At 36.8% G+C, this 20,026-nt stretch overlaps 1 protein-coding gene across 1 annotated transcript in view; it reads right to left on the bottom strand.

Moving 5' to 3' along the window:
• Positions 1-8,357: 8,357 nt before the first annotated feature.
• LOC150086938 (longistatin-like) overlaps positions 8,358-20,026 on the bottom strand; it is a 29,645-nt gene continuing 17,976 nt past the window's right edge. The window contains exons 3-4 of the mRNA XM_090371695.1: positions 14,459-14,577; positions 8,358-8,518 (exon numbers count right to left, since the gene is read on the bottom strand). Coding sequence (XP_090227821.1) covers positions 8,418-8,518; positions 14,459-14,577 — 220 coding nt within the window. The 3' untranslated portion in view covers positions 8,358-8,417. The remainder of the gene's footprint in view (positions 8,519-14,458; positions 14,578-20,026) is intronic.

The following is a 20,026-nucleotide window of genomic DNA, read 5'->3' as shown; positions in this document are numbered from 1 at the left end:
GCAATGTTATTACACATTAGCATAACAATGTTTTATTGAAATTTCCTTGATTTAAGTGTATGTAAAGTTTAAACTGTACAATGCATTAGTATTAATTTAATTAAATTAATTAATTTAAATAAAATTTTTAAAAAATTAAATTAAATCAAATCAATTATGTTTTGCAACAAACACTGCATTGCGACTACCTTATCTATTTTTATGGAAATTCTGCTGCTTTACCCTGCTATTTACTTCACTCATTTTTAAATTTCTTTTTCTTCCACAAATATGGAAGAGTATAGAAATGCAGTTTTTGATACATGATCAGGTATAGTCCCCTGATGAAATATCTGATTATATATCAATATTTACTTTTAGCTTGCATCAGATTTTAATTTTGTAATTCCCTTCCTCGATTTTAGACCTTCGACCAAATTATACCACTCTTATCTGATGCTTGCTATTAGTAGTAATAATAGTGGCATGTGATGCAAGAAAGCAAGTGTATGAGCTTATGCAGCATCAGCCAAAAAAAAAAAAAAAAAAAATCACACCATTCCCTCCAAATGCCTGTCCAGTTCCTCCTTAAATTTATTCCACCTATCAACTTCCACAACGACAGATGGAAGTTTGTTCCAGCAATTAACCACCCGCTGGCTAAAGGCAAATTTCCACACATCTATTCTACATCTGTCCTTTTTTAATTTGAATTTATTCCCCCTTAGGTTTGTAATCTGAACAAGTGGAAGGATCCCATCAGAATTCAGCGTGCTCAACCCAGTCAAGGCCTTATACACCTCAATCAGATCACCGCGCAGGTGCCTAGTCTCCAGCCACTGCAATTTGCAGAACTTAAGCCTCTCTTGGTAAGAGGATCCCTTCATTCCCCTCATCAATCTGGTTGCCCTTCTCTGTACACGCTCAAGCAAATCTACATCCTTCCTAAAATGAGGCCTCCAGACCTGTACGCAGTACTCAAGGCCTAGCCTGACCATTGCCTTATACAGAGGGACAATCACCTCCTTTTCCCTGCTAGCAAAATTCCTATATATCATTGACAAAACCCCATGACCTGCCCTGGCAGCCTGTCTGCATTGCTCAGAAAACTTCTTATCTGACTGCACAATTACTCCCAGGTCTTTTTCATTTTCTACCACCTTAAGTTTAGTACCACACAGTTGGTACGTTTCTCTGGGGTTACTTCATGCAAAGTACCCATTGCAGTACTTTGCATTTGTCAAGGTTAAACTTCAGTTGCCACTTCTTAGCCCATCTGTCCAAATTATCTAGATCCTGTTGCAGTAGCACACTGCCATTACTGTCATTAACAACCCTGCCAACCTTTGTATCATCTGCAAACTTCGACATTAAGCCTGATATACCTTCATCAATATCAGTGATAAATATACAAAACAACAGTGGACCCAACACCGAACCCTGTGGGACTCCACTAATAAACATTAGTCCACGAAGAGCAGCACCCATTGATTACCACCCTCTGTCTTCTCCTACTTAACCATCCTTTTATCCATTGTAGCAACTTACCCTTAATACCATTCTGCTCCAATTTGTACAATAGTCCTCCATGCACAACAGTGTCAAAAGCTTTCCTGAAATCCAAATATATGATATCAAAATTATTTTTTGCATCCAGTTCCTTTGTAACCACATCATAATATCCTATTAAATTTGTCAGACAAGACTTTCCCTTAACAAACCCATGCTGTGTCTGAATTATTGCTGCAGTCTTGTCTAGATGATCCTGCAATGCATCTTTAACCAATGACTCCTTTATTTTACCCGGAACAGAAGTTAAACTAACTGGTCTGTAATTACTCGTGCCACCCTTCGATCCCCCTTTGTGAATTGGGGATACATTTGCACATCTCCAGTCCGTGGGAACCTCCCCTGAGTCCAAGGATGCTGTCATAATTATGGCTAAGGGTTTGCTTAGTTGCTTTGCCGCTTCCTTTAATATAACTGGATAGATCCCATCCACCCTAGGTGCTTTTCTTATTTTAACTTCAACAATTTCTCTTCCACTTTGCTCTCAGTTATTACAAAATCATTAAGTATCCTGCTACAATTTGATAACCTTCTGTCATTTTCAAACCTTAATAATTCCTCATGTGTGAATGTAGATGCAAAATACTCATTCGGTTTGTTTGCTATCTGAGCAGGATCATCAACAGTCGAATCATCGATGTCAAGTGGACCAATCAGATTCATCCCCTTCCTTTTAGAGTTTATATAAGTAAAGAAATCCTTGCTGTTTTTCTTAGCATCTTTTGCCAAGGATTTCTCGTAATGTGCCTTCGCCTGCCTAACCTCCTTTGTCACCTGATTACAGACCTAGCTTATATCTGCCATGGGCTTCTGAGTCGCTTGATAATTTATATGCATCTCATGCATTTTTCTTCTCTGTTACGAGTCTCATTGGTTCATTAGATAACCATTTAGGCCTAAACCTTGAACAATATTTCTTAATAGGTATGAAACTTTTAGTAGCATCCATGATTAATTCCTTGAATGCTTCCCACTTAGAATTTACTGTTGATGTGGAATCAACTGATGATGTTATCGTCAGTTGATCCCACTGTACAGAATTTAAAAACTTTCTGAGACCACTGTACTCACCTTTACGGAAGCAAAAACCCTTTCCTTTACCCCTGATGGTAATTAAATCTTTAAGTAAATCCCACATCAGTACACTGTGATCACTGCCACCTAGTGGTTCCTTTATCTGCAAATTCTTAATACACGAATGATCACTGCTGATAACCAGATCAAGAGTATTACTCTCTCTGGTTGCCTCTCGAACATGCTGCTGCAGAAAACAATCATCCAATAAACCCACAAAAGTCTGACTAGTGTGTGAGTGACCAACCCACAAGTTCCAGTCAATATCTGGGAAGTTAAAATCCCCCATTATAAGACATTCTGATTTACTAGCCCACTATTTCTCTGTACAATTGTTCATTGTACTCATTCGAGTCATTAGGCCTATAACACACTCCTACTCTTATTTTTGCTTTCGCAGTGCTTTATGTCACACCAAACTGACTCAACAGTGCACTGTTCATCTATATCAACTGGGTGCACTTCTTTTGATTTTATGTTTTTCTTAATTAACAGCATAACACCTCCTCCCTTTCTATCCTGTCTATCCTTTCTGTACACATTTTACTCCCCAAATTCCAGTTCATGCTGGAATTTCTTTCTGTACACATTTTACTCCCCAAATTCCAGTTCAAGGACCTATTGCAGCAGAGCATCAGTTATCCGGAATAATTGATGTCAGACCTCTTCCGGATAGCCAAAATTTCCGGATAATTGAACGTAAGGTAAGATTAAATAAATTTAATCTTACCTTACCATTAAATTAAATAATTAAGATTAATTAAATAAAAGGATTATAAACCAATCTCGGAAAACAAACATCCATCCAGGCATTTTATGATTTTTATACAAAACAGGAAAATTAGAAATATTTTTAAATGCTCTCAGTATTATCAACTTTCCCATAATGAGCACGGACAATCTGTGCATCCCATTAGCATTTGCACGCATAGCAATTGTAACTCGCTCTTTTCTCATCTTAAAACCTGGTACAGGCATTTCTCTTTTAGTGGCTAGGGTTTTTCTCAGTAATGCTTTCCGTGATAAGCCTGTCTCATCTACATTATAAACGTTTTCTTTCTTGTAATTTGCTATAACTGAAGCAAACTTACAAGGACACCGCTGCTGATTCTTCTGCAGAAAGTTTCTTGCAACGAATATCTAGTTCACGTATACAGTGTCCCAGTTTAAAGTTTTTCAGCCAACCTGTGCTTGCCTTAAAATCTTCATTACCTCTTAACTTTCGATTAAAATCCAATGCTTTTTCACACAACAATGGGCCAAACACTGGTTCACCTAAACTTTGCTCTGAAGAAAACAAAAAAATAAAATGAGTGCACTCTCTAAAGCAGCATTTTCAAATTTCGAAATCATCTTTTTCCTGCTAGACCCTCCTTTACTGTCCATAATCGATAAATTCTGCTATAGCATTGGGATTTTTCTTAATATCGTAAATTGTTGAAGTTTCCACAATAAACGCTTTGGAGAGATTTCCTAAATTTTCACCTTTTCTAATTCTATTAATAATTTCTGTTTTTTGTTGCAAACTACGCGTTTTCTTTTCGTTCACATTTTACTGTAAAAAACTGAGAAAAATAATAAATCGCAGTTTCAGGCAGATATCATTCTTACTGAATCTGGAGCTAAACTAATATGATATTCACTCATAAGTTTCCAAGAAAACCTAGGAGTCTCTGTGATATTTTTATACATTTCTGAAGGTCACATTGAAGTCTAGACTAGGTCACAACCATAAAATAATATAAACAATTTGCAGTTTTCGGTTTATTGTGCTTTTTGTTTGTACAATCTGTTATAAATGGCTAGTAAACTCGACCTTTCGCTTATTAGAATCAAAATTCAATTTGCAAACATGATCGTCCACAACCGACGCTTACCGTACTACCATTAATTAAAAAAAAAAAAAAAAAAAGATCAGCTTTTCAAATTATTCCAGATAACTGACTTTCTGGATAACCGACTTGCGGTTAACCGATGTTCTACTGTACTTCATATATTTAACTAATCATTTTTGCTTTACAGTTCCCTTCTCTTTAATTGGCTTTCCAATTCAGCCTATAATTTTACTTAATTCATTATATCATATAGGATATTCACATTGTTTCTTTCTTTCTCCCACCTTCAATATTTCCAATTTCTGCTATTCTTCTCCTATTAGTTTTGGCATTTTATATAATTTACACCTCCATCTTCTCGATTTTCAATAGATTTATTACTTCTACCTCATATATACAGGATGAATCAGGAGGAATAGTAAATATTTTGGGAGGTTATAGTATCGATTATTCTGGGTAAAAAAGTTCATGTAAACTTGTGTCCAATTCTCAATGGATACAGAGATACAGCTATATGAAAGTGGAGCACAAAGCCATTATGAGAGGTATTAAAGAATGATAAATGACTTGTTTGTACAAGGATAATTCAAAAAATAAGTTACACTTGATCATTGTAGTCCAAGAGACATTTATTGAGGTATGTAACATTATGCAATAGAAAGCACATACCCTGCACTACTTTTCCACATAGTCACCGAGTTGGTGTAAACACTTCTCAGAACATGTGACCAAACGTTTGATTCCCTGATGATAGAAATCCACTCCTTGGTCATTTAGCCACTGTCGAACTGCTGTTTGCACCTGCCCATCGTTTGCTGATCATTGTTCCCCCTAGATGTTCTTTCAGCTTGCCAAAGAAGTGATAATCACAAGGCGAAAGATCGGGACTATACGGTGGATGTTGCCATACCTCCCATCCAAAACTTTGGAGCAAGTGTCATGTTGCGCGTGCATTGTGTGGCGTATTCCTGAATGTGAACATCACCTTTGCTTAACTCTGCAAAGACCGTAATGTTTGGCAGTATGAGGCAGCATTAATTGTTGTGCCTTTTGCCATAAATTCCGTGTAAACAACTCCTTCACAGTCGAAAAACAGTGGCCATGATCTTTCCTGCTGATGGTGCAACTTTGAATTTCTTACACGCAGGCGATGTTGTGTGTCTCCATTCAATAGAAGCTCTCTTTGTTTCTGGGGTGAAATGGTGCACCCATGTTTCATAGCCAGTGATGATGCGGTGTAAGAAATCATGACCTTCCACAGAATAGCACTGAAGGAAGACAAAAAAATGTTGACCTTTGTGTTCGTCTGTCAGTGAACGAGGAACCCATTGTGCACACAATCTGCGATAGTCAAGATGTTTGCAGACGATGGAATGAACACTGCCTATCAAAATATGCAACTCCTTTGCCATTTCTGTGACTGTCAGTCTTTGATTATTGCAAATCATTTCATCAACCTGCATCACATCTGCAGTGGTCGATGTTCATGGCCTTCCTTTTTGATCATCTGTCAATTCTGTGCGACCACTTTCAAACTGCTGGCACCACTTCACTATGGCTGGACGCGACAATGCATTTTCCCCATATACCGCCATTATTTCTCAATTGATCTTGGAACAATTCAGATGTTTCGCCCACAGAAATTGTCCGTGTAACTTGAACTTGGAGTACATTCTAGCCGACATGCCATTATGAACGCTTGCTCCTACACAACTGTTAGCGCTACGTCAACAAAGCTCGCCTACCAGGGGCGCATGATATGAACTCCATTCTGTGCAGGTGCCACATTTGTTGCGCAATTATACCAAGAGATGGCGGCAGATGTAACTTATTTTTTGAATGCCCCTTGTATTTATTGACTTTTTGAATGATTCAAAACACATATAATTGACAGATTTTTTACACTTCACAGTAAATGTTCGAAAATCCCACCGCCAACCTCAATGCACTTTGCAACTCTTGTGGTAATATGATGTGTTGTTCTTCTGAGGTCGTCTTGACGTTCCTTTATGAAGGCAGCAGTATCCAAAATGCAAGTGAGCAATTCGTCTCTTGTATTCACCTTTTCTTTGTATATTGCGCTTTTCATCCATCTCCACAAACAAAAATCTAACGGAGCGAGGTCTGGAGACCTTGGTGGCCAATGAATGGGCCACTGCAGCTGATCCATCGTTCAGGGAAAGTTTAATTTAGATATTGTAGTGCTATTGGTCTGCAAGACCTCGGATGAAATTATGTTATACAGTTATGAGTTTGACCAGTGCGATTTTCCAAGCCTCTGGAAAAGTACCCCTTCAAAGACATTCGTTAAACAAAAACAGAAGTATTTCAGGTCTTAGTTTCAGGAGTCTTAATATAAAGGTACTTTCAACAAAATCCATTGCTTCCAAATTTCATGCAAGTTCAAAAATATTTTTTTTTAATTATAGGTCCTGAAGTCAACAAAGTTGTGCAAATGAGGAAAGATGGGCAAAATCAGTCACTGTGCAGTCATCCAATATTTGAGAAAAAAAGAACTAATACTAAAAGCAATTTGTGAGAATATGGTTACAAAATTGGAGGTGGGGCAAAGATGCCCCTTCCTATTTCATGGTTAAGAAATGGGCAGCAGAATCTAAACTAGAGGGAGAGCATTGAAGATGACCTATGCTGTGGAAGGCCTGCAGCATCCATCACTCCAGTTGTTGACAGTGTGCACGATCTAGTGATGAGCGATTGATGAGTGTCAGTTTGGTATACTGCCAGCTTCTTGGGCATCTCATCTTAATGTGTGTACCACATAATAACAGAGGTTTTCACTATGAAAAAGGTGTCAAACGTGATGGGTCCCAAAGTTGTTGACAGCAGATCAAAATTCACATGAACTGTCAAGTCAAGTAGATCCAGCAAATTTCCTGGCAAGGTTTATTACCATGAGTGAGACATGGGTTCATCACTTTATGCCAGAGACAAAGGAGCAGTTCAAACAGTGAAAACACAGCTCTTCTCCCCTCGAAAGAAAGCCAAGTTGATTCTTCCTGCTAGCAAGGTGATGGCATCGGTTTTTTGGGAAGCTGATGGAGTGTTGCTATTGGATTAGCTTCAGAAAAACCAGACAGTCATAGGAGCATATTACACAGATCTCGGGCAGACCTTGTGCGGCATTTGTGTGAAATTATCAGACAAACACCAAGGAAAGCTTAGAAAAGGAGCCTTGTTCCGTCAGGACAATGTGCCCGCTCTCAAGTCTGTCACTGCCACGGCCCCACTGCATGAATCTTGAAATCTTGAACCATCCAACCATATTTACCCAAATTTAGCACCATTGGACTTTTACTCATTTCTTAATTTGAACCTGGTGGCATCCATTTTCCCACCAACAGTGATGTCATTTCTGCAGTGGATGCATTCCCGGTAGCACAGGAGTTGGAATCAACAAATTTCAAAATTGGTGGTAAAAGTATCAACTCCAAAGGGGACTATGTTGAAAAGTAACATGTTACCAGACTCCTCAAATAAACCTTTCATACTCTGACCACAAACTTTTAAAATGCCCCTCATAGCCTACTGTGTAGCACAGCCACCTGACAGCAGATGATTCCTTAGATAACAGAAGTACACCTAATAAACTGGCAGTACAATGTATGATTCACTAAAAGTTTGCTTAACTTAAACAATCCACTCTTCCTGATATTAAAAGACATTGATGATTCCCACCTCAAAAATTTCCTGGGGCCACTTTTAACTAACCATCTGCCTCTCACCAGAGATCTGCAAAGTAGCACTCCAGAAAACTGTAAGATTGTTTGGTGTATTGGCTTTTTCTAAATCCCTTTGAAGACACCTGGCCTCTAGAGCATATTAATGTTAACCACCATAAAGTTAATGAAAAAAATGATAAAAATTAACACCACAACAATATTGAATAAAATAGGCATATTTTATTTATTGTCCTAAATTATAATATAAAGTACATATTTCTCACTTAGGAACCTCAGGTTCACCCAGCTGCTGTCGAAGCTCAGGATAACTAATAAATCCATCTAAATCTTTGTCATATGCAAAGAAACTGTCAACAATAGCTACAGAAGAGAAAAATTTGATAATTATAAAACATGTCATATCACTTTTATTGTGTAAATGTGTGTGCTCACATGCACGCATGCTAAAAAAATATTAATTTTAATAGATAACAGACACCAACAGACTGATATCTATTGTATTTTCACTAGAAAATACACACACACACATGGGAAGGAAATATACTTTTACTGTGTGCGTGAAGTTGAAGCTCTTTATAGTGACTCCCAGGAAATAAGAAAATTGGTCAATTATACCAAAAGGACATTAAATCGATAATTCATAAAATCAACAAAACAACAAAAAAAGTTAAGCATTTGATGTAATTTACTGTTACAGTACAGTATAATGTAATGTAATTCATAAGTACTACAGTATTAAACAAGGAAATGAAAATTGTACATTCTGCACTAACTGATGTAGTAAGATTAATTTATAATTATGTATGTACAATAAGTACTATACACAGTGGCACATATATACCTTACCACTGTATATGTGTACTGTATATACAGTACCACTGTATATATATATCAAGGCCTAACCATAGATGGGAATTCATTTCAGACGTTAAAATCTGTCAAAATGTATGCATTTTGGCGGCAGAGCATGTTTTAAAAGAGAATCACGAAGGTGCACAATATTAGTTAATTCACTGTTCTTCGAGATTCATAGAGAAAGAAGCATGTGAAGCTTCATTTGTTGCATCATTTAAGGCAAAATATCTGTTTGAAACAGTTGATCACTTTTTTCACTAACCTCATCCCATGATGAAGCATATAAATACATTGCCTGCAGCATGTTGATTTTGCACTGTTTTGTTTTTAGGATGCAGCACAATTTTTTTGTTTAATAGCATTTTTCAATAGTTTTTCTTAAAGCACTGGATTATACTTTAAGTGGCTGAAGAACCAATGCCATATTAGGTGGCAGGTACTTACTTGACAGTGATTGCATGTAGGCCATTCACTTGGCAATGAGGGGTGCAGTTATCCACAAACAACAAAATTACAAAATTTTTCTATTATCCCTGCTCACTGTCCAAGTGGCTGATCCATTCTTTGTGTAATTTTTGATGACATTCAAGCCTTTTGGTTTGCTCCATACACACAGTCAGCAATGCCTTCAAACTTTTAAAGTATTAGGGCTTCTAAGCTTTCCCAATGATTAAGAGAGAAAGTCTCTCTGTGCTAGACATGTTTGCCATTGTAAGAATGGCAATCTATCATTTTGACTTTTTTTTTGCCCACCTTTAAACCTAAGCATTCTATCACGCAACTTAAGAAAAAAAAAAAAAAAAAAACAGTTTCATCAGCAATGAAGATGTCATTCTGGTCAACAAACATTTTTTAAACAATTTTCTTTCCATTCCTTTGTAATATGAGTGTCAGTAGCTGAACCTTCACTGCACTTCATTTAAAGAAAGTGCATGATGAATCTTAAATTTCAGGCACTATCCACTGGAAGATTTAATCTTCAATATTCATCCAATGTGCAAATGACTCAACATTAATTTTTTAAAAGATTTCTGTTTATGGGATTTTTTTTTTTTTTTTTTGCACATACCATCATTAGCCATTCCAACAGTACCTTTTCAAGGTCTACATACTTTGCCTTTGTGCTCTGATCCTACCCAGTGCAGCAGATTTCTCTAAGCTTTTAATCAATTATTGATAAGCAACTTGCCTTGTAGGAGCGACGCCAGTAAACCAACTGTCTCTACATACTGTATAATGAAATTAACTTCTAGTTAATTTAAGTTAATTTCATTACACAGTATGTGAGGACTGTTAATCATTACACAAACAAGCAGAAGAAAAAACCAGTGAGTGATTTCTCATTGTATTGTCAGCCTGCAAGATTGTCATGAGCTTCAATATTCTTTCATTTTGAAATGTGAATATTTTAGTAAAAAAGTGAAAAACAAGATAGAGTGGTGGAAACTTCTGGATACTTAAAAAAAGAATTCATTCACTTTTCAAAGTTGTTATAACAAATGTAAAATAGCATTAAATTTATGGGAAATTGGCCAAGATCTAGCACATAGGTTGTTATAGGATGCTGGAGCATTATAAAGAGCTTCAAGTGTGTGTGTGTGTGTGTGTGTGTGTGTGTGTGAGAGAGAGAGAGAGAGAGAGAGAGAGAGAGAGAGAGAGAGAGAGAGAGAGAGAGAGAGATCATACATATATATGCACAGAGTGGATCATACGTCAGTTTTCCAAGTATAGATGGAATTTACTAAGTGAATTACCAAAAAAAAAAAAAAAAAAAAGTTTGAACCAATTCATTTAAATATTATAAATAACATTAATAAAGTAATATAGATATGCACTTAACTTCAGAATAAACTGCAAATTATATAGAGATATCTATGCACAAAGGGAATGGGTTATTTCAATTTGCACCTTACTGACAGGAGCAAGTGGAAGGGAAATTCACCATGGAGGACAAAATTTTAAAATAAACTAGATGATATTTCCAACTAATGGAAATATATCCAGTTAAAAGAAACTGCAAAATAGGTAAACCTATACCCATGATAATAAATGCTTCATGATTCATGAGAAGTCCCTATGAATTGGAGACTTGCAAATGTATTTCTTATTTGTAAGTGGTTCAAAGGAATTATAGACCTATAAATTGACATCTATGCCAGGGAAGAAAATGGAATCAATAGTTAATCTGGTGACAGCCACAATGGCATATGGGGGGGGGATGAAAATTAAAATGACTATCAAAGTGTGACTATCAAGGTATATGTGAATTTTAATACTAATTGCTTTGGAAAGATGTCTTGAAAAGTTAGAGCACTGTCTCCATTTAAAATAACAATTAAAGCAAGTTCATTCAGTACCATTTAATAATTAGATATAATGCAAAAAAGAAAAACACATATACAGGCAATCCCCATATAACACAGTACGTCTACAACACATTTTGCTCTAACACAATTAATAAATTGTGGAAATTCTTGCACAATGTGGTATTTTTGAGCTTTTGTGCTAGGAAAACTCTGCTACATATTATGTTACATGTAATTTTCAACATTTCCAGTTCTTTTTGTGAATCCCTGCTGTTGGCTCACTAATCATTATCGCCTTCATAGTATTTTTTTAAAGCATATTTCTGGAGGTCACTACCATAAAACAATAAAAACAATTTGCAGTTTCTGGTTTATTGGTCTTTTCTGCTAGTGTAATCAATTATAAATGGGTAGTAAACTGTCTTCTTGCATTTGTTAAAGTACCAATAGCTGAAATTCTGTGGGTTTTCATGTTATTATGGTGAAATGTATTTCCCCTTCCATGAAATATCAATTCATATAAAAAACATAAATAAATTTTCAGAAACTCAATTTTAAAAAACTCATTACTCACTTGTGCATACTGTGTTTGTTGAGCTTGTGCATGTCGTGTTCTTAGTTATTAATTGCTTATCATTTTTACTGTTTTAAATTTTACAAAAAAAAAAAAAAAAGAAAAATCAGTAAACAGAAATATCAATTAGTATGTACATATTACAGTACATATTAATTAAGTTATGTACGTAAGCATAAATTTATTTTTATTTTGCTAACTAGAAAATATTCTTCCAATTTCACATATCATTTAAAACGGGGGTCCACTGTATTTTGTTGGGAGATCCCTGGGTTAGGTTCTATGCTATTGAACTTGTGCTTGTTTCAGACCATAAAAAATTGTGACTTCAAAGCATTTGTGACTTTAAAGAGAGCAGAAGGTACACAAAATCTAGATGCTGCAGAAGAGATTGTGGTTAGTAGCGATAAAGAGGAAGAAAATTAAATGAACGTACATTATCTGACATAGTATCACAGTTTGTAAGGTAAGACATTTGTTCAGTTGTTACTATTTAAGCAACTATTATTATATAGTAAGAAGCAGAGCTGTAATGCTCAATACGTTCTATGATGATATCAATATTGAGCATTACAGCTCTGGTTCATACTATCTAATTAATTTTTTAAACTCTTATTGACTATTTCATTCACTTCCTTTCTCTCCAGGTATAACCTATCGATACACACATTATAGGGGATTTTTTGAACAGCTTGGTACAAAATTACATTAAATTAACACTAAGATACTCGGCCCAAAGTTACCATATTTATTTTCTAAAATATTTCCTTCAAAACAACATCGTTCCTAAGTTTGCCAGAGTTAATTTAAATCAAAAAATTTTGGGCATAAAACAACTAGCACTTGCCACATCGCATAATTTTGTTAAACTTCCTTAAAATCATAATATTCTAATAAACAAAAATACCTTTCCCAGGTTAGGAAGCTTCGCGATAAATTAAAAAATTATCTACATCCTAACGATTGGTCTGTATTGAAGACCTCCATAGATCTTCAACAGGAAGCACAGGCCTCAGAAATAAAAAACAGACACGTTAACAAATTACAAACATTATCGGGAGGGTCAGGACACGTTCATACGAATTCTAACACATTGTCACAGGCTTGCGACCAAGTGCATACAAGTTGGGTGACAACCCCCCCCCCCTGCATACACACAATGTGCTACCACAGAATATGCTACCACGTAATACACACTGACCCTTTTGGAGCAACTTTATCATTTGGTGTTGTATTTGAACACAACACTGATTTGAACTATGTTCAAAATAATGTGATCTGAGCAGTAAGTGCAGTCCTGGCACAAGTATTTGACAAATATCTGCAGACTAGAGTTGCTAAAATGATGTTTGGAGGGTGAAAAGTAAAGATAGTTGCGTCCATATCATTTTCAACAAGTACACTACTTTAAAGAGGAAGTTTGTTTGTTATTTGGTTTTTAGTAGCATTAGCAACTAAGGCCATATTGCTCTGGGGATATGCAGCAGTCATTCTCTGACCTTTCTGCATCCTCTGTATTTGGTGGTCACGGGCTCGAACCCCAGTCTAATCACGAAGCGTGTGCTACGCACTACTGCTTCTACCCAACTGGCTACGGAGGTGCCTTAAAGAGGAAGACTGAGAGCCACAAGTAAACTTCGCTTGTTTGGTGCTCACTAATCATCATCTATGTAAGTACACTTTATTCATCAATGAAACTATGTTCACTCGAGATGGAGCAAATAATAGTTCAAATGAGCATGTGGGGGCTGGTTGCAATCTGCAAGCAATGGTTGAAACCAATTTCCAATGAATGTATGGTGCAGAGTTGTTGGAAACCAATTACTTAAACCATAAATATTCAACAGGCATCTTGGCAGGGAAACATACCTTAATTTTTTGCAAAATGAGCTGCTAAGCCTTTTGGAGGATGTTTCTTTATTGATACAACAGTGCATATATTTCCTTCATGATGAAGCTTAACTGAATTTTTTCCAATTATCTGACATTTCACTATCCCAACCATTGGATTGGTCAAGGAGATCCTTATCCTGGCCAGCTGGTTCTCCCAATCTTAACCTTTAAACAGTTGCATCTAGGATAACATAAAAGCATTAGTACATGTAAAAGGTTAACAACAGGGATGCACTGTATGGGCAAATTTGAAGTAACCAACCAACAATAGCAAGAACAATTCACAGAAATGTATATTCAAATAGAATTTTGAGAACAATTATAGGAGCATCTAACATTCATTTCTTAAAATTGCTTTTCCAGCTTAAGAGTTAAGTTTCAAGATGATTTTAAACAGTCTGGAATTTCTAATTCTAAAATAAATATTTAACACAGTTTTTATAGTTTTATCTTAGAATTACCAGATCTTTATACCAGTTCAAAATCTGACCCTAGTCAATATGAACTTTTTTGCTTAAAATCACTCAAGGAACAAACCTCTTGATTCTTCCAGAGATTTCTCCTGTGACACACAATATAGTAAGCCCAATCTTAATTGATTGAAAGCATATTACTCCATATAATACTCTTCCAACATGGAACTATATTGGAATATCATTTTCATATACTCACTAATTATCTGCAAGTCAGCTACTGGTTTCTCAGCATTGGGAACATGCTCCATGGAATGCCTAACAGCAGCCATCAGTTCGTGGCCATCTAGTGCTCCACTATCATCAAAATCATGCATTCTAAAAGGAGAAAAAGAAAGAATAAACATTCTTGAATATAATAAAATGGAATTTTATATATTATTCTCAAAGCTGTAAAATTGCTAAATTCTGGTTTACTAGAAAAAAACGTGTAAGAAGGAAAAAAAGAATAGCAATGCACTGTGTTAGAAATAGCTTTATTGAGAAATTAATAAATTATATAAACACCATACATTAAAACCTATAATTTGTGATCAACCTCAGTAGGTTCATCTATATATATATGAGAGGTGTGGCAATAAAGGTCCTGGACTGGTGCAATAAAAAAAAGAACACAAAGTGAATGAGCTCAAATATCATTTTATTTTTATTCAGAGTAATCACCACCTGATTGAATGCACTTATTAGGCTGTACTAAGTTTCTGAAAGAGAGTCACCAAAGGCATCAAAAGAGATAATGTTCAGTTCAGCAGTTATGTTTTTCTTTATGTCCTCAACATCCTGAAATCTCTTTCCTTTGAGGAAAGTTTTCACCTTAGAAAAGAGTAAGTCTGCTGGTGCTAAATCGGGAAAGTAGGATGGACGGTGCATCTGTACAAAGCCATGTTCCATCAGAAATGTTTTACAAGTGCAGAGTGTGGGTGGGGGCAACAAGAAACAGCAGCCTTTCTCTCAAAATTGTGGTGTCACCCAGGAAATAATCTTTGAAGCACCTGCACACAGAACACGGCATTGACTCTCCCCTTTAGGTGCAAATTCCTTGTGAATCACACCCTGTGTGCCGAAACACATGATCAGCATAGTCTTGATCCTGGACTACTGTAAGTAAACTTTTGGATGCCTTAGTGATGATTTTGAAGTCCACTACATGCTCTCACACTTCGTCTCTGGGTTGTACTGAAAACATCCAACACTCATTTCCAGTGACAACACAGTTGAGGAAATTGGGATTGTCTTGACAAGTGTCTTCACACAATGACACTCTTCGTTGCTTCTGCTCATCCATGAAGCTAGGCAACACAGATTTTGCACAGAACTTCCTTTTTCCCTAAATCTTCATGTAGAATTTGACTAATTGTCTCCTTATTCATATCCAACTCATATAGCCATCATTCTGAGAGTCAAACAATGATCTCTTGCATCCTCACATCTATTTCTGAACCACTTATACCATTCAAACACACTAGTATGAGTTAACATTTCATCACCATAAAGAGTTTTTAATATTTTTATACATATTCCCTTTTGTTGCAGGTTTCTCCAGTTTAAAGCAAAATCTGATAATTATTCATTGCTCCATTGCAAAATTGTGACATGGAACCGGTTGTTACATGTCAGCCTACTGACAATCTGTGTACTACCAATGTTGGAGGTAAGTTTGAACTACAAACATGCACCTCCTTCTATTTATTTTAAAATTCATCAAACATGACCGCAAAAGCACCAGTCCAGAAACTATTGCCACACCCAATATACACTGATGAGCCAAAACATTATGACCAGTAAGTTGTTATGCAAATCGAAGCAACTGCAGGTGAACTACGGCATTTGTGGGTCGAGACATGGTATAAAAAAAAACCTGATACTGCGCTCCATTAATCAGTGTTACTCTTGTTCTTCAGATGGGAAAGGCAGCAGATTTAAGCGAGTTTGACAAAGGCCAAATTGTAATGGCTAGACGGCATGGCTGGTGGGGCTCATGATCAGCCATGGTTAGTACATACCGAAAGTGGTCCAAAGATGGAAAACCCACGAACTGCCGGTGAGGTTTTGGATGATCACGGCTCATCGATGCTCGAGGTGAATGAAGGCTCTCCCGGATGGTACGTGGCAACAGAAGGGCGACTGTGGTACAACTTGTCAGTAATTGGAATGCTGGTGATGGGAGTAATGTGTCACAACACACAGTACATCGACCCCTGCTAAAAATGGGGCTGGGCAGCTGCAGGCCCATGCTAATCACAGTTCACTGGCGACAGTGCCTACAATGGGCACACAAGCATCGAAACTGGATCTTGAGTGATTGGAAGAAGGTTGTCTGGTCCGATGAATCACGTTTCCTGTTGCACCATGTGGATGGCCAGGTATGTGTGCGTTGTTTACTTGGGGAAGTGATGGTACCTGGATGCACTGTGGGATGAAAACAAGCTGGCGGCGGCAGTGTCATGCTTTGTGCAATGTTCTGCTGGGATACCCTGAGTCCAGTCATCCATGTGCCGGGCACTCTGACATCTGCAATTTACCTAAACATCATTGCTGACCATGTACACCCTTTCATGGCAACGGCCTTCTCCTCTGGTAGTACCATCTTTCAGCAGGATAATGCGCCATGCCACACCACCCCGATTGTTCGAGACTGATTTGCGGAACATGAGGAAGACTTCCAGGTATTGCCCTGGCCTTCAAATTCCCCGGACATCAATCCCATCGAGCATCTGTGGTTTGTGTTGGAACAGCAACTCCGATCTGCGGGGTCTCAACCACAATTTAGAAATCTTGTAGCGTCCATGCCTCACCGGGTACGAGCTGTTTTGGCTGCACCTGGAGGACCAACATCATATTAGGTAGGTGGTCATAATGTTTTGGCTCATTGGTGTATAAGCTAAATGTGATTACCGAATCATGCACAGAAATCATATATTGAACTACATATACAAAAAAAAAATATGGCACACAACCAACACTAAACTGAATAACAGAAAACAATCTAATAAGTCCAATTTTTAGTTTAAAAATCTTACAGTAAAAATCAGTAAGATTGACCAAACTATACTTTGCTATATTGGCATACAACTTCATAGAATTTATCTACCTACTATACCAGCCAAATTGTAAGCATGTTTATTAATTCTTCTCAAGATGCAGCCTAATTATAATAGTTAGTCTGCATCTTCAGTAGTGAATACTAATCCTGAGGCCTCATTTTAGGAAGCAGGTGGATCTGTTGGAATGAGTGCAGAAAACAGCAACAAGATTACCTGGGGAACTCAAAAGGCTACTTTACAAAGAAAGATTTCAGTTATGTAAACTGCAACATCTAGAAACTAGGCATCCAGAAACTAGCATCATTTACTATTAGTAGTGGCAAAAGCCACTACTAATGGTAAAATTACTGAAAAAAATTACCTTCATCTGCAAGTAATTCAAATGTTATTACAGTCAAATCCTTTTACAATGAACTTCATGGGTAATGCAAAATTATTTCATTATAATGAAATTTTGCTCCAATGAATATTGCTGAAAATTATTTCAAAAGAACCCTTATTTGTTCAAATAAATTCTGCTGCAGTTTTCTACTCTTTTATAATATGCAGAAGTAGTAATTTCTGATTTATTTTGCTTAATCAAATAAAAAATCAATAATAACTAAAATGGCAAAATACATGCAATACAAAAAGTAAAAATACTTTGTTCACATAGTGTTGTTCTGAAAGTATATGACTTATGCTGCACCAGCCAAAAAAAAAAAAAAAACGAATAAAACAAAGATAAAAAAATAATAATAAATAAAATAAATAATAATAATTAAAAAAAGAAAAAGAAATTAAACCTATCATCCTATGCGCTTCCCTCACCCGAAGGTACTATCCAGATGACCTTTGAATTTCCCCAAACTGTCAGCCATGTAGGCAACTTATTTCAGTAATTTATAACTCGCTGGCTAAAATAAAACTTCCTGCAGTCCAATCTAAACATTTCCACCCGTAACTTGATTTTACTTTCCCTAGTTCTAGCATCATTTATAATCTTGAAAATTTCATCCTCATTCATTTTACTGATGCCTCTCAGAGCCTTAAACACCTCAATCAAATCTCTTCTGAGGTGTCTAGTTTCCAAATTCTGCAACCCACATATTCGAAGTCTTTCTTCATAAGGACACCCTTTTGCCGATCTCACCAGGCGAGTTACCCGTCTTTGCACCCTTCCAAGAAGCTCAGTCTTTCTTTAGGTGCGGTCTCCATAATTCAACATAGTATTCTAAGTGTGGTCTAACAAAAGCCTTATATAATGGGATTATCACGTCCCTATCTCTACTTGCAAAAGTTCAATAGATCATCGATAGGACACCATGGGCCTTCCTTGCAACCTGTTTACAATGCTCAGAAAATTTCATGTCTGATTGTATCATAACACCCAAGTCCCTTTCCTCCAGTACTGGGTTTAATTGAACTCCAGCAAGCGAATAAGTTATTTTGGGATTACTGTTTCCCAGGTGTAATACCTTACACTTTGTTGGAATAAAGCATAGCTGCCATTTTTCTGACCATTCCTGAAGTCTATCTAGGTCTCTCTGAAGAAGCTCAGCTTGAGTGATCATTAACTACCAATTTTAACATCATCTGCAAATTTAGACATCTCGCCCCTATCCCTTCATCGATGTCGTTTATGAAAATTAAAAACAACAGTGGTCCTAATACTGATCCTTAGGGAACCCCACTTCTTACATCAACCCAATCTGAGGAATAGCCATTTATCATAACCCTCTGCCTCCTGCCCTGAAGTCATCCTGCTATCCATCTAAGGGTTTTCCCAGTGATTCCAACCTGTTCCTGCTTATAAAGCAACCACTCATGTGGGACTGAGTCAAAAGCTTTGCTGAAACCTAAATAAACAATGTCGAAATTATTCCCTAAATCCAGCTCATGAGTGACCCTTTCAAAATAGCGAACCAGATTTGTTAAACATGATTTTCCCTTTACAAAACCATGCTGAGAATTTCAATTCGATCCAAATGATCCTGAATTCCATACCTTGATCATTGCCTCCGTGATTTTCCCTACAACTGAAGTCAGACTGATAGGTCGATAATTTCCCAGTTCACTCTTAGAGCCACCCTTATGTATGGGAGATACATTGGCACTTTTCCAATCCAAGGGAATCTCCCCAGAGTCTAGTGATGCTCGCATAATTAGCCTCAACAGTTCAATGCACTCACTTGCCGCCTCCCTTAAGATTATAGGGTAAATTCCATCAACTCGAGGAGCTTTACTGGCCTGTAGGCTCAAAAGTTTTTTCATTAAATAATCTTGCGAAATTTCAATATCATTAATTACATATTTTTCAACTTCGCTCCCACAATTTCCCATTGCCACAAAAGGTTTTTCATTTGTAAATATCGATGCAAAATAACTGTTGAGTTCATCTGCAACAGCAGCTGGTGTATTTAATACTATCCCCTTTCCTTTACATAAAAGTCCGATCTGGTTTGTCCTACTCTTCTTGGCATTTATATATGTGAAGAATTCCTTATCCCCCCCCCCCCCTCTTTGCTCTGTTTGCTAGTGATTTCTCATAAACTGCCTTTGCCTGTTGAACCTTTTCTGTGGCTCTATTACAGATCATCTTGTAGCTGTTATAGGCTTCAGTACTTTTTATTGCTCTGTAACCTTTCCATGCCACCTTTTTCTGCTCAAGTAATATGGCAACTTCACTATTCATCCAACGGAACCCTCCTCGTGGAGTATTTTTTTAATGGTGAATACGCATT

This window comes from Mastigoproctus giganteus, chromosome 4 (assembly GCF_048544385.1).
Source record: "Mastigoproctus giganteus isolate SK-2022 chromosome 4, ASM4854438v1, whole genome shotgun sequence".
Classification (NCBI taxonomy): Eukaryota; Metazoa; Arthropoda; class Arachnida; order Uropygi; family Thelyphonidae; genus Mastigoproctus; species Mastigoproctus giganteus.
The sequence above is the reverse complement of the archived record's forward strand: the minus strand, read 5'-3'. Positions and strand labels throughout refer to the sequence as shown.